This window comes from Calliphora vicina, chromosome 2 (genome assembly GCF_958450345.1).
Source record: "Calliphora vicina chromosome 2, idCalVici1.1, whole genome shotgun sequence".
NCBI lineage: Eukaryota > Metazoa > Arthropoda > Insecta > Diptera > Calliphoridae > Calliphora > Calliphora vicina.
In genome coordinates, this window is record NC_088781.1 from 25,593,391 (window position 1) to 25,608,645 (window position 15,255).

The window sequence follows — 15,255 nt, forward strand, 5'->3', positions numbered from 1 at the left end:
ATTATTCGTAAGAAATTATTCGATTAATCGAACGATCATTAGTCGAATGAATACCCTAATATTTATACATGTTACAAGCTGTACAAAGTTGTCATATTCCGAGGTGGTAAACATTGATACCACGTATCTCACCCTGTACTATACTAGGGTTTGAACTCACTACGTGCTGTTAAATACAAATTAATATCATAAAATTGCAATATTTAAATTTTGAAACCAAATTTAGTTTTTTACACTTTGATAAATAATTTATTAAAGCAATAAATACCTAATTATAACACAATTATTTTAGCGTTTTATCTAAAAAGTAAAAAAAAAAATACAATTAGAAAATACACCCCTTTAGGTTGGTTTATAACTTCCCAATATCGATGATAAAAATCTATAAAACTTAACAGTAAAATATTGTTTTGTATACAAATCTGAAATAAAAACCCCCCACAAACCGTTTTGGAGATTTTGTATTTCTTTCAAACATAAATGCGGATAAGATAAGCATTTATTTTATTTTATGTATAGCACGCTTACATAAAGATAATGTTGACAAGAAAATAGCAAATGTTTATCTTGATATCCAAAATTAAATAAAAATTAAAAAAAAAAATCTCACACCTATAAAAAGGCTTTGACCAAAATTTTATTCATATGTAATTAAGTAGCTGGTTAAAGAACATAGCATGACGAAATTTGTGGGTTTAATATTTTTGGCCCTGGTGGGTTGCAGTTTGGCGGCCGGACCAGGCATGGTGCGTTATGATGACTTTAAAGTGTTTAGGATATTTGCAAAAGATGATTTGCAATTGAATCAATTGAAGAAATTAAACAGTATTTTACCGGTAAGTTATAGAAAAAAAGTGAAATAAAATCAGGAAATATAAATGAAATTTTGTATAACAAAAAGGTGCGTCATTTAAATGAAATCACATCCAGTGGAAAAAATTATGATGTGGCCATTGATCCTGCCAATGAACAGAAACTGGAAGATCAATTGAATTATTATGAAATGGATTTCAAGATTACTATACCTGATTTGCAAGAGTAAGTTTTAATCTTGGGGGACAGGAATATAGCATAATTTTCTTAACAACCATTTTTTTCTCCAGAGTTCTAGAGCAAAGTCTTCCTAAGCTACGCAGCACTGGCATGGAATGGACTCAATTCCACAAAATTGATGACATTTACGATTGGGTTGATAACTTAACCATGACCTACACCGCCACTATTACCCCCTACACCATTGGCTACTCCTATGAGAATAGACCCATTAAGGCCATTAAGATCTCCCACAAGCCCAACAACAAGCAGGCCATATTTATTGAAAGTCAAATGCATGCTATTGAATGGATCTCTTCGGCTACGAGCACCTGTTTCTTTAACAATCTCTTACATTCACAAGATGAAAACCTAAAGCGCATGTTGGTGGAATACGATTGGATTTATGTACCCGTGGCCAATCCAGATGGTTTCGTTTACACTCACGAAGTAGATCGTATGTGGCGTAAAAATCGTAGACCTACAGGTTTCTCCAACTCATCGGGTCCTTGTTATGGCATCGATTTAAATCGTAATTTTGGCTATGAATGGGGTGCTTTGTCGTCGTGGAATTTCGATGTACCCTGTGATCATTGGTATGGTGGTGAAAAGCCCGATTCTGAGCCAGAAGTTTTAGCTTTAGAGGGTTTCATTAATTCCTTCCCTGATGGTTACATTCGCTTGTATATGCCTTTCCATTCGTATGGCAATTTGATTTTGTTGCCCTATGGCCACACCAGTGATATTTTCCCACCAAATTATGATCAAATGATGCGCATTGCCAAGGGTTTTGCTGATGCAGCTAAAGTCAAATATGGCACACAGTTTGTTTATGGTTCCACCGGTACCATTAACAGTAAGTTTCCTTATTCATTTCTATAAATTTTATTTCAAGATTTATTTGATTTTTTTTTTTTCATTTTAGTATCTGGTTATGTTTCTGGTGCTTCCAAAGATTGGGTGTATGGCGTTAAGAAGGTGCCTTATACTGGTACTTTTGAATTGCGTGACAATGGTACTTATGGTTTCTTCTTACCACCCCAACAAATTACAGAGGTTTGTGCCGAAGTTACCGCTGGTTTAATCGGTTTAATAGAAACGGCTGAAAAGGAGAAGATTTTGCTACGTAACGGGGCTTATTCGAATACAGCTTCGGTGTTTAATATGGTTATAGTTTCGATTTTGATTAAATTAATTTCTAGTCATTTAAGTAAATAAAAGATAACATTGCATTTGTAAAAAAAATATTTGTTTCTTTTCAAACACGTGGTATTTACAAGGACAGAAACTTTTTTTCATTTCATCATTTTCTGAGATTATTTCCGAAAAAAACGCTGGCTTTACAGAGTTATAGTTTCATATTGGGTGTCTGACTTAAAAATGCGGGATTTTTGTAAAATTTTTAGCTTTTATTTTGTATAACATAAATTTATTAGCTGTGACCTTTTTCCATCTTTTGAGGCCAAGAACGAATCATTGCCACTTTTGCATACTTAGTTCGAAAGTGAAGCTTACCCACAGAGAGAGTTCTGCATTATTCGAAACAAATATTAGTCGGATGGGGTACGGCTTGGACTATAAAGCGGATTAGACGAAACTTCCCAACCACTTCATTCTAAATACTTTTTAACAGGCATTGCAACATGCGGCCTAGTGTTGGTATGATGGACATGCATGTGCGGTTTCATGCCTGGCCGCATATACTGGACATATCAGTTGCGTTCGTTACCGGTTCAGCCGCTCATAATAGATAGGAACCTTTTGTTCCCATCAAATAAAGAACATTACCTTAGCGTCTGGATGGCCGGACTTCACTCATGATCACTTACGCTTCGGGTTATCGTAATGAATCCATTTTATATCGCAAGTAATGATTCAAGTTCTCTCATCTTCATTTATTAAGGTACCCAATTTCCCTGCTTGCAAAATTTTTGAATTGCCGATTGAGTAGCTCCCAATGATTTTGCCAGCTCTTGTTGAGTTTGACAAAAATCTTCATGGAGTAATGCCTCCAATTCTAGGTTGTCAATCTTTTTGGATGGCTGGTGTTGATAGCACAGCTTCATTTGTTTAGAGGCTCAAGCTGTCAAATTCACTAAAGTTAATATTGCGAATACCACAACAAAAATAAAAGGCATACTTTGATTGCTCCAGCCAACATAAACAAAAATTTTGATAAGCTCAGTGTGTAAACACAAAGGGGCAAAAAACGAACAGCTGATTAGTTGCACAGACCTCATTAATAGAAAGTTTTCTATAGCGAATATACAAAATTTTCTATATAGAACACGTACATTTGAAAAAATTGGAAATTGAAAGTATAAAAATAGCCATGAGTACCACAGTACTGTTAAGTACAAAATAGTATGAACGAAAAAGATCGTATTAATTTTAAGAGAAATATTTAAAACAAATTTTGGTGAAAAAATTTTTGCTGGTGAAAATTAATTTTTGTGAGAAAATAATTTGTTCACCAAACATTTTTATTTTTACTAAAACTATTTTTTGTTTACCAAATATTTTTTCACCAAATTTTTTTTGCACAAAAATATGTTTTAATATTTATCTTGAAATTAATACGACCGTTCTTTTATTATTTTCACCAAATTTTTTTTCATCCAGAAATTGGTTTTTAAAATTTATCTTAAAATTTTGTGAAAAAAATTTGTTAAAAAAATAAAAAATGATGAAAATTGAAATAGGAACCCTTGTTGGACTTCATGGGATCAAATTTAGAAATTACAAACATAATGACCAAGTTTAGTATATACCCTTGCCACTCATGGAGAAAGCTATACAAATTGGGGTTTAAATTAAATTACATATGATCACAGATTCTCAAAAATGAATATTAATAGAATTATTAGCGGAGTTCAATATTAAGTGCGAATGGTCTTGCATCATTGCAAATGCAAAATTGTAAAGGTTTTTGTGTGTATGTATTTTGTTATTGGATTACTGTAAAATTTTGCATTTGCAATGATGCTAGACCGTTCGCACTTAATAGTGAACTCCGCTATAGACTTTTTACTTGTTTCTATTGGCATTTTAACTTTTTTTAACACCGTCGCTATAATTAAACAAGCCTAAAACTATGCAACAGTAAAGTGTAACTAATAATAGTCAAATTGCCAGATGTTTATTTTTAGCAAAAGTTAACGGAAAATAGTTGTTTAAATTCAAGGCACTTAAGTAATAGAAAACAAATACCAAAAATTAACATGTCTTTTTAATTTACTTTGTTTGAAATGTATACACAAAATTATTTAAAGTAATAGTTTAAATATAACTTCATATAATTTATCTAATACTGTTTTTTCGTATTTCGAAATTCAATCTAGTTCGAGTTTCATTTGAAATCTATTTGCTTCCCGATCGTTTTCGATGAAATTATATGAAGTTTATTTCTATAGCGAAAAATAAACGGTTAAGGCAGAAAACCAAAATTCCGGCACGTCTAATTGAACCTTAAATGCCTAGCAAACTGTGCAAATGAACTGTAAATAATTTTATGGAAATTCCTTTCACAACTGTAATAAATTTGCAAAAATCTCTGTCTTGTTTGCAAAATTGTTTAGGGATGACAGAAATTCGATTATTTACGGATGATCTGTAACACACAACTACGAGGGCGAGTCATTAAGCCCGTGACTTTTAATTTCCCGCCTACTAACTGAAAGTGCAACAACTTTCGACTGCATCTGTCAGTTGACTCCTGTCAAAATTTTAACAAAATTTGTCTGCTCATTAAGGAAATAAAAGCTAAACTTGATAAATGCTATGGGAACTCTGCGCCATCAATTCCAATGGTAAAAAAGTGGTTTACTGAATTTCGTTTTGGCCGTACAAGCACGGAAGTTGACGAATATTCTGGACGACCATTTGCATCCAAAATTATTTAAACTCTACATCCAAAATTATTTTAAAAAAATACACGATGCGAGAGATTGTGGAAGACATAGATATCTTACACGGCTCAGTGGTCTCCATTTTGAATGATGTACATGTGCAGTTTCCATGGAAAAACTCCATGAGTTAGATTACGAAATGCTTACTCTTACGAAATGCTTAGCCCCGAGTGACTATATCTTCTTTCCAAACCTGAAGAAATGTCTCGGCGGAAAGAGATTTACTCCAACAATGAAGTCGTCTCACAAAAAATACATATTTTGATGATTTCGACACATCCTATTTTTAGGAAGGGATCAAATTCATTGGATTGTAGAAAAATAAAATAATTTTTTATCAAAAAACCTGTGTTTCATTCAAAAAGTCACTTTTCCAGCATCGTATTTATGACAGCTCAAACAGTATTCCGTGGGGATATTTGTATTTTGTATTTCAACCAGCTAGCTCATTTCGTTTGAGCACTATCGTGTTTTCAACAGACTGATATACGGACGGTTATAGCTAGATCTTAGAATTAGAATATATATACTAATGTACATATATATTTGCCCAAATGGGCATCTTAATATAATCAAAGTTTAAGTTGGGTAAATCCACAACTTTTTTGGACCACCCTCGTGCTTAACGAGCTATTACAGAAATTTCGGTAATAACTTTTTGTGTTTTCAAAACTAAACTTATAAGTTAATCTTATTTGTATGACAAAAACGTAGTAAATTTTAATTATTTATTTGATTTATCTAAATTTTTATAGTTTAAGCACACTTCTCTACCCATTAGAGAAAGCTTTGCTCCTACTTATCAAAATTATATGTTTACTTCGTTTCATTTAAGATTAATGGTGTTTAAATACACTTTTTTTTACATCACCCAAAGAATACAAATTATTACGTGTTGTAGGCTTTATAAATTTTTTTCTCACAAAGCTCGAAAAACTATACGTTGTTTGCATAACGTGGTTGTTGTTAAAATTCTTTAATTGTTGTTATGAATGAAGAAAACCCTATAAAACAATAAACAATTTATTTAAATGTTAATAATTTGCAGAATGCGTTAAAGCACATATGTTCATTACACCAAAATATTGGGGTATATTAATTTTGTCATTCCGTTTGAAAAGAGAGTGAGTAATTGAAATATGAGAGTGAGTCATTAAGTCAAGGAAACACAGTTTGATGAATAAAACATTATTTTATTTTTCAACATAGTCTCCTTTGAGCTCTATGTAGTTTGTCCAATTTTGTACACCTTCCAAAAAAAAAGATTTGTCGAGGTCATCCAAATATGTATTTGTTTGTGAGATGATTTCATCGCTGGAGTAAAATCTCTTTCCGTCCAGACATTTCTTCAGGTTTGGAAACAAGAAATAGTTACTAGAGAGGAAGAGGGAACATTTCGATTGTGAGCAAATGCGGCAGCCATTTAGCGAAAAGCTTTCTAATATACAAGTGATCATTGAAAATTGAAACAACTGAGACATGTGAGATGCCTATGGCTCTTTCAATCTCCGATCGGTCAATACCATATCGGGATTTTCAAAAATTGTTTCGGTTGTAGATAACTCAACTAGGCGTCCAGAATGTTCGGCATCTTCAGTGCTTGTACGGCCACAACAAAATTAAGTTAACCAATTTTTTTACAATTGACAATGATGCTGCAGAATTTCCATATTATTTATCAGGCTTAACCTTGGTTTTAATGCTTAATGAGCAGACGAAATTCTTTAGTTCAAATTTCTCCTCAAGTCACGAGGAATTCCGCTAACAATGACTGTCAAACAGAAACTAAATGTCGCAGCTTGTTCAAGTTTTGAGTGTCCTGTTCCAGAAAAGTTCCGCGCGATTTGCACTGTTTACGGTAAGACCTATTTGGTGGATGAATGGGTATGTCAACAAGCAAAATTTTTGGATTTTGAACGATAACAATCCACATGACATCCAATGTATCCCGAAAAAGTCACTATTTGGTGTGGATTTTGGGCTGTCGGCGACATTGGTCCATATTTATTTGAGAGCGACGCACAGTGGTATGAGAATAAAAAAAGATGGAAATAAATCTGTAACTTCTAAACCCTTACGCCGATTTGAATGAGGTAGTGCGCAAAGAGGTAGTGTAGTCGAATTTAAGTTTTGAATTTGGACCTCATGAGCCCACCAGGAGCGGGACCAGGGGTTCCCAAAGTAGGACACCTCGGGTATGTTCAATTTTTAAAATGATCCTATTTCTTCTCTTTTTTTATTCTCATACCACTGTGCGACGTTGGCAAGTTCATCGCCGCCAACTGCTAGCGCTATAGGTCGATGTTTAGCAACTACTGTTGGCTTGAATTGGATGATATGAACACCAGCGACATGTGGTATTAACAGTACGGCTTATCCAATAAGCGAATTGGGGGCATGGTCATTTCACATGGAGGTGATGTGATCAGGCCACCGAGATCGTGTGATTTGAACACGTTAGACTTCTTGTAGGATTTTCTTAAGTTACATGACAATGCGAATAAGCCACAAAGCACATCGGCCTTCAAATTCAAAATAACCCATGCCATCGCTCAAATTCAGCCAGAGTTATGAACAAATTTAAATATTGGATGCGAGCTATTTAAATTTAAAGATCCAGCTATGTCCGTCCGTCTGACTGTCTGTCTGTTGAATGCAGGATAGGGCCTCAAATATTATTTATTGATCAGAAATGTTTGGTATTGAAAATAGTCAAAATGAGTCAAGCAGAGTTATAGACCAAAATGTGAGACAACCTCCAAAAAAGTTGATATTTTTCAAAACTTGCATGCAATTTTCATTGAATATATTGCAGATATTCCTATTATACGAGTAAAAGAACAATTTGAGTAGCAAATGGTAAAAATCGGTTCCTGATTTCTGCTAGCATCCATACAAATATCTATATAATAGTGGTATCCATTCACAATTGTTATTGAAAATAGGCAAAATGTAAGAAAAATGTTTTTATACAAAATGTACAAAAATAGGTCTGAGTATTATATTGGTGGTGGGTATATAAGATTCGGTACAGTCGAATATAACACTCGTACTAAATTGACTAATGAAACATTATGCAAATAATTTAGTTTCAATTTGAATTTGCCTTTACAAGAAGCTGGTGGTAGGCGGTAGAAAGAATTCGACTCTTTATTCTGTATCTTCGGTATAATAGTTTTAGTGAAACTCAGTATGATCGAGATATCCGGACATTATCACTGATCTGTCAGGAAATATTATCTTCCAACTGTTGGCAATTTTCAAACTGCCAGGTTAATCAACCTTTATCGAGTGCGAGTGTTATTCTTATCTCACCGTAATATTATAATAATTACTATATTAGGTTCCGACAACATCTACTAGGTTCTCGTATACTATTCAAACATCCAAACCTAAACCTCAGTAACGCATCTGCTACAAGCCCTAAAATTCTGCCGTCTGCGAAAATTCAAACTACACATGTTTGTAAAAACCTAGAATAGAAACAAACATATCGCTTGCAAAATATCATAAAGTAATAACGATATAAATTGATAAGAAAGAACCCCAAAAAAGAAAAGCACGTTTTAGCCTTAAAAAGTTTAAAGTATCAAAATAAAGCAAAAATAAATCAAAAAAATACTTGTTTGAATTCATATAAAAGTGCGAACTATTAACGGTATTAGAAACACAATTGAATTTGACAGCAAACGCGGCAGACGTCATGAAGGTGCTGTTAATACTAGTAGGCTGTTTGGCCCTGTTGGGTGTGAGTTCTGCAAATCAATTTGCAGCTCGATATGATGACTTTAAGGTTTATCGAGTGAATGTTAAGGATGCCCAGCAATTCAGTGAATTCATGAAATTGGGTGAGATTTTACCGGTAAGTAAAGATATTTAAGCTTTAGAAACAATTTAAAGAAATTCAAAAAATGAAATGAGTTTCCTTAATTTTGAACAAAAATTTGGAACTATCGCTAGTTCTGATAAAGGAAACTTCAAAATAATGTCAAAATATTTGTGTTTGTTTATTTTCAGCTGCGCTACTTAAATGAACTTAAAGGTCCTGGTCACACTTGCGATGTTGTCATTGATCCTGCCAACCAAGAAAAATTAGAATCGCAATTACGTTTCTTTGAGTTGGAATTCTCCTGTGTCATCCAAGATTTACAAAGGTATGTAAAAATCTCTAAAGTGCTCCAATTTGTCTGCCAACCGAATGTTATGAGTTAATTTTAGTTGAGCTACAAGTTAAATTAACAAAGACTGAATTTTTGTATTTCTGGATATTTTTAATTTGATACTTAACTAAAATTAAAACTCCGTTTCCTAAATAAGACCTTGCATTCGGCAGAAAATTCTAATTATTAACATAGCTAAGCCATTTTCTTAAATTTAATAATTCATTTAATTTTTCAGTGTCTTGGAAGAAGAATCTCAGTACCAAACCACACCTATGGAACGCAGGCGCATCGAAATGGATTGGTCTCAATATCACGATTTACCCGTCATTTATAACTGGTTGCAAAAATTAACCTCTAAAAACCGTAAATTGATCAAACCATATGTGATCGGTCGTTCTTATGAAAGACGTCCCATTAGAGCAGTGAAAATTTCCGCTAAACCAGGCAATAAGGCCATTTTTGTAGAGTCCAACATCCATGCCATTGAGTGGATTTCTTCGGCCGCCACCACCTGTTTCTTCGAAAACTTACTCAATTCCTCAGATGAGAAAATGAAGAATTTACTAGAAAACTATGATTGGATATTTGTGCCTGTTTTGAATCCAGATGGTTTTGAATATTCCCACAATGTGGAAAGATTATGGCGCAAGAATCGTAGACCCACTGGTTTCCATAATGCTTCAGGACCCTGTTATGGCACAGATATGAATCGAAACTTTGATTACGAATGGGGAGGTAACAAAAAATAATGAGATTATGAAGTTTTGTAAATAACATCTAAATAATGTTTTCCTTCTATAGCAAGTGGCTGGAACATTGATGTTCCTTGTGATCATTGGTATGGTGGCGCTGAACCCGACTCGGAACCCGAAATTATTGCCTTGGAACGTTTTGTTAATAGCTTTGACGATGATTATATCCGCATGTATTTGGCTATTCATTCCTTTGGCAATTTTGTCCTCCTGCCTTATGGTCATACCAGCACAGAATTCCCTCCCAATTATGATCAAATGATGAGAATTGCTACGGCTTTTGCTGATGGAGCTCGTGAGAAATACGGCACAGATTTCTTGTGTGGTGCCAGTGGTTTATTAAATTGTAAGTTGAAAGATTTTGTTTCATTTATAAATTAATTTTTCAATAATTTTATTACCATTTATTAAGATCCTGTCTCGGGTTCAGCCAAGGATTGGGCTTATGGTGTCAAGAACATTCCCTTCACAGCCACCATTGAATTACGTGATCGTGGTCAATATGGTTTCTTCTTGCCTCCTTCGCAAATTATGGAGGTCTGTAATGAAGTTACTGACGGTCTTGTGGCCATGGTGGACAAAGCCCAAGAAGAGGGATTATTTGACTAGGAGCATAAACATTAATGCGACGACATTCCATTTATTGAGTTGATCATATTGATTTTCAAGCTAAACATTTACATTTTGAATAAATATTTTATAAATATAACTTTACACATTATTTTTATTATTTATTAAAAAAACACATCGCTGGAGGTCTTTACTCTTTTTAAAATTTTATCTTTACGGCTATTGTTAGTTTAGCTCTCTTTATTGCCTTAATTAATAAAAGTGTATGGCAGATAGTCTGACTAATAAAAAGCACTGCAAACAAAAGCATTAAGTATATTAAACAATAAACAAAACACACTTTATTTATAAAAATCCATTTATGAATTTTTAGATAAATTTTCAACACTATTCCAGATTTTTGAGTCACTTATAGCTTCTTATATAAACAGTTGTAAAGTTTTATCTTCAAGGTGAATTATTTTGATAAATAATGCTAGAGAAAGTATAAATTTATGACTTAGATATGATCCCTTGGTGGTAACACTATCTAGATGGTAATTTTCCCATGAACTTTGATTGGAAATCTTGATAAGGAATCAATTTAAATTCATATTTAAAAGTCCCGCAAAGGTATTCAAAACCATATTTTCTTATCAATTACGTGCGAATTCGTCGATCCTCAGATAGTCGCATAGCCGCTATAAGATCCAAAATGCGTAACAATTGTGAAGTTCAGGTCGTTGGCCAAGTAAATGTGATCTCGTAAACGAATAAATCGAGTTTTTTTCAGTAGAATTCTCTTCATGCTCAAAACTCTCAACACTAAATGAATGCTAAGTTTGAATTTTAATAGATTTCTGTCAGGTAATTATTTTGAAATAGTTATATTAAAAGATACTAGGATCGCCTGGTGGTCAAAATTTGACCACTAATAACGAAATTATACAGTTACTTTTGAGTATACGCAAAAATATTTTTCACGTTTGTGTACAAATACACGTGTATTTAGATGTGCACAAAAATTTTGTTGTTTTTCAAGCAAATTTAAAACGCTTTTTAACACTTTTATGGAAAGAATTTAAAAAAAAAAAAATTATATTGTGCACATCTAGAGAAAATAACCTTCTAAACCATATATGTTTCATCAATATTGGTGGACAATAACATGCTTAAAAGTGTACCACAAAAAACGTGTGGCCTATTTATATATAAGATATATAAATCAGTGATGTTCATGCCATACAACAATTGTTTAAAAAACAATTATGCTCTTTTAAAGACTTTTTTTTGTTCGTTCATCGTTGAGCAAGCGATGAAAACACATGCAATTGAACACAAAACAAGTAAGAGAGCTATATTCGGCTGTGCCGAATCTTCACCAATTTATACTTCAAATTAAAAATTTTAAATATATTTAGGTAAACAAAATTTATTTTTTTTTCCAAAGTTGTTTTTTTAATTTTTTGAAAAAAAAAAATTTTGAAATTGTTTTTAAAAAAAATTTTTTCGAATTGTTTTTAAATTTTTTTTTTTTTTAAATTTAAATTTTTTTTTTTAAATTTTTTTTTTTAATATTTAGGGAAAAAAAAACTCGACAAAATATTTTTTGTTGAATTTGTTACAGAAAAAGCATTAAATGTTGTCGACAAAATTCTTTCGACATCCAGAAACTGACATTAAGTTTCCTTCATATATCTATTCAAAACATTTTGCTTCAAAAAAGTCCGAAATATTTTTATATGTTTATCAAAAATTTATTAAATGCATCGAAAATATTAATTTTTTTTTTTTCAATTTCGATATATTTCGTTATTGAAAGATTTTATAAGTTCACATACAAAGTTACTACTCCTGACAATCATTTCCCAGCAGTTCTAGGAGACTGTCCTGAACTAGTGATTTTACCTAGCATTTAGGGTGACAACTAGTTACATAACAAGCTACGTGAGTAGTTATTTTAACACGTGCATGTCCTAAGCTGACCCTCTGCTTTTGGATTACTTAGAGACAAATGCACTACACAATTAACGTTTAAGTTACTACACTATTGATTACTTAGATACGAATAAGTGAAAATTGTCTTTATGCTAGATTACATATGATGTATAAAGTAACCACTTGTCTTCTCTCTGCATTACAAATAGCACATACGCGTCAAATGGAGTCAGCCAAGTGATCAGACATAATAGACATTTACTGACTATAAGGGATACATTTACTACTTACTTGCTTAAGTGCTGGGTTATTAGGAGAAACAAATTATGGTTCGATGCTACTTTACAGGACGACCAAAATATAGGCGATTTTAAAAAGCAAGTCGCAAAATAGATGCTCTGAAGATTGTGGCTTTAAACAAGTATCCATACCAAGATATTATAATTACTATATCCATCGTTTTCTCAGAAGAACAATTATAATTTTTCATTTTTAACTATTTAATTCTTGGTTTAATTTAAAAAGTCCTAACTGCAGGGAACACTGTTGTTTATTTTTTTTGGACATTGCGCGATCTATCGTTAATTATTTTATGATTCTGTTTAAAAATATAAGTGCATATTTTTTAAATTATTAGGTCATATTTTGATTTTTTTGAAGCATATTTTAGGCGCATATTTTCCAATAATAAATGCATAAAAATCCGCCCCTATTAATGACTTAGTAATCAAGATATAGGTCAAAAAAAGGATATACAGTTGCGAACAAGATAATAGCAGTACCACGAAATTTTGAAATATTTTAACTTTTTCACAGTGTACTGTGTTTGACATACAGAAGAGAGTGGGCGTCGAATATATTGATTACAGCGTGAACTTCCAAATAAAACCAGTTTAGATCCGCCAGTTCACAAAATATTGCGATATTTGCTTGTAAACCAGTCGGTATTCAGCGTACTCCAAACGAGTACCACTATGTATTTTTGTTAATAGTGATTTTTTCCTTGGGCTTCGTTCTGTGAAGTTTGCATCTAGAAATCATCTCCTTACTGTCATATCAATAACTTCGAAATTTCATTCGGTTTTTATTTGCTTGACAGATTTCATTTGATGATTCTGACGATATTTCGATCGTCAATAGCGATGGATATAAAGTAGAATATATGGAAAAGATTTTCCTTATTTTTTAACTTTAAAATTAATTTTCCCTAAGCAATGGTTTAATGTATTGCGCGACCCACTAAAATACGAATTATATGAAAAAGAACTATATTTAACATTAAAAATACAATAAATTCAGCATATTTAACTAAATTGTACTTTAATCTTAAAAAATATTTGACTTCTTTAAAAAAAAATTAAAAAGAATTAATTCAATAACCCGGCACTGCTATTTCAATGTTAATAAAAAAATACATATTGTTATATATAAGAGCCTTTATTTGCGAAGTTATCATTATTTTTACAAAAAGATTACCACACAAAAAATTTACAGGCTTGACCGATTATGGGTATAAACAAAATTTTAAATTTAAAATTTTTAAAGACGTTGTACGCCGTTTCAAACAAATTTCCTAGTGGTACTGCTATTTTCATGTTCGTAACTGTAGGTCCTGGTTTTTCCTTATATTTCAGCCATTTGTGGACCGATTTTAAATAGCAACCGATCCGGAAGAATTCCGAAGATATTGATGTATGAATCGTGTATGTAAGTTATTTGGTGTCTTCGGAAAGTTGATTTCAACAGACAGACGGACATGGCTTAATCGACTCCGCTATCTACATGGATCCAGAATATATGTATATACTTTATAGTGTCAGAAATTACAAACGGAATGACAAACTTATAGATACCCATCTCACGAAGGTGAAGGGTATAAAAATAAAGTTAAAAATAAATAAAAATTTGAAGAGAATTTCGGCAGTATAATGCAAATTTTTCTTTTCCTTAAAATTTAAATTACATTCATTTAATAAATTGGTCATTCTGACAAAAATTTTAAATCTAAACTTTCATTATTTGGTTCTTCTTTTAAGTGATTGACATTATGTTTACTGGGTAGCTCTCTCACCAATACATCATAATTTTTATTTTTGAACATCACTGGCATAAATTTATAAAGACAACAATTTTTGGGGCGCTTAGAAACGGCTATTACGTTGATTGGCCTTTGAAATACCATTCTTTATAGCTTACAATTACGGTTTTTAATTTCCCGACCTTTTTGACTGGAGCCCCGAAGGGAGCTCACCTTTTTGGGTTGATGGTGATTTTAATTCGGATGCTGACATATCTCTATCAAAGTTGGTGCATACTTCTGTTTTATCATAATTATTTTTAATGCCAATCACCTTTAGCTGAATTTTTATTTTTTCTTATTTTTCATAAAAGTAAAAATGTAATTGTTTTGTTTATAAACTTATACATATACGTGGCTGAAAGAGTTAATGTCTTATTATTTACAAAATATAAAAGACTTTACAAATACCTTTTAAAAATATAATGAAGGAAAGCTTAAAGATGAAAATTACAAAATTATTAGAATCATTCACAAAATCAAGACGGTTAGGAATTTCCATAATACGATGTCAGCAAAACACACTCATTATAAAGCTCTTTTTTCATTGTTATCAACAACCATTTATTGGATAAGCGGCAGCAGTAGGTATTCAGGAAAATTAATTATGACTTTTCCAATACAAGTTTTTTAGATTATCGTAAAATAATTTTAATAAAATACCTCCAAAGTTTTTGAGTTAAAATGTTAATTTTACAATATAAAGTTATTCAAAGTTTTGGCCACTGCTATCCCCTTTTCCCATATTTTTGGCTACATATGGATTGCGAGCCAAAAGTACTGCTCATCTTTTGAGGCCAATAATGAATCAAGACAATATAGGATACTCTGTTCCA

The 15,255-nt window shown here is 32.2% G+C and overlaps 1 protein-coding gene across 1 annotated transcript; it reads left to right on the forward strand.

Moving 5' to 3' along the window:
* The first annotated feature begins 658 nt into the window (after window positions 1–658).
* Window positions 659–10,519, forward strand: LOC135950358 (uncharacterized). Its single transcript, XM_065499905.1, has 9 exons — window positions 659–836; window positions 902–1,038; window positions 1,104–1,888; window positions 1,958–2,247; window positions 8,584–8,802; window positions 8,958–9,094; window positions 9,339–9,838; window positions 9,905–10,201; window positions 10,268–10,519. The coding sequence occupies exons 1-9, from the start codon at window positions 678–680 to the stop codon at window positions 10,462–10,464; spliced, it is 2,721 nt and encodes a 906-aa protein (XP_065355977.1). The 5' UTR covers window positions 659–677; the 3' UTR covers window positions 10,465–10,519.
* The last annotated feature ends 4,736 nt before the right edge of the window (window positions 10,520–15,255 follow it).

Bases quoted from the DNA above. Each gene is read 5' to 3' on its own strand.
- LOC135950358 (XM_065499905.1), top strand. From the start codon at position 678: ATGACGAAATTTGTGGGTTTAATATTTTTGGCCCTGGTGGGTTGCAGT. The intron at 1,039-1,103 runs GTAAGTTTTAAT...TTTTTTCTCCAG, and splicing joins ACTATACCTGATTTGCAAGA to AGTTCTAGAGCAAAGTCTTC. The intron at 9,839-9,904 runs GTAACAAAAAAT...TTCCTTCTATAG, and splicing joins CTTTGATTACGAATGGGGAG to CAAGTGGCTGGAACATTGAT.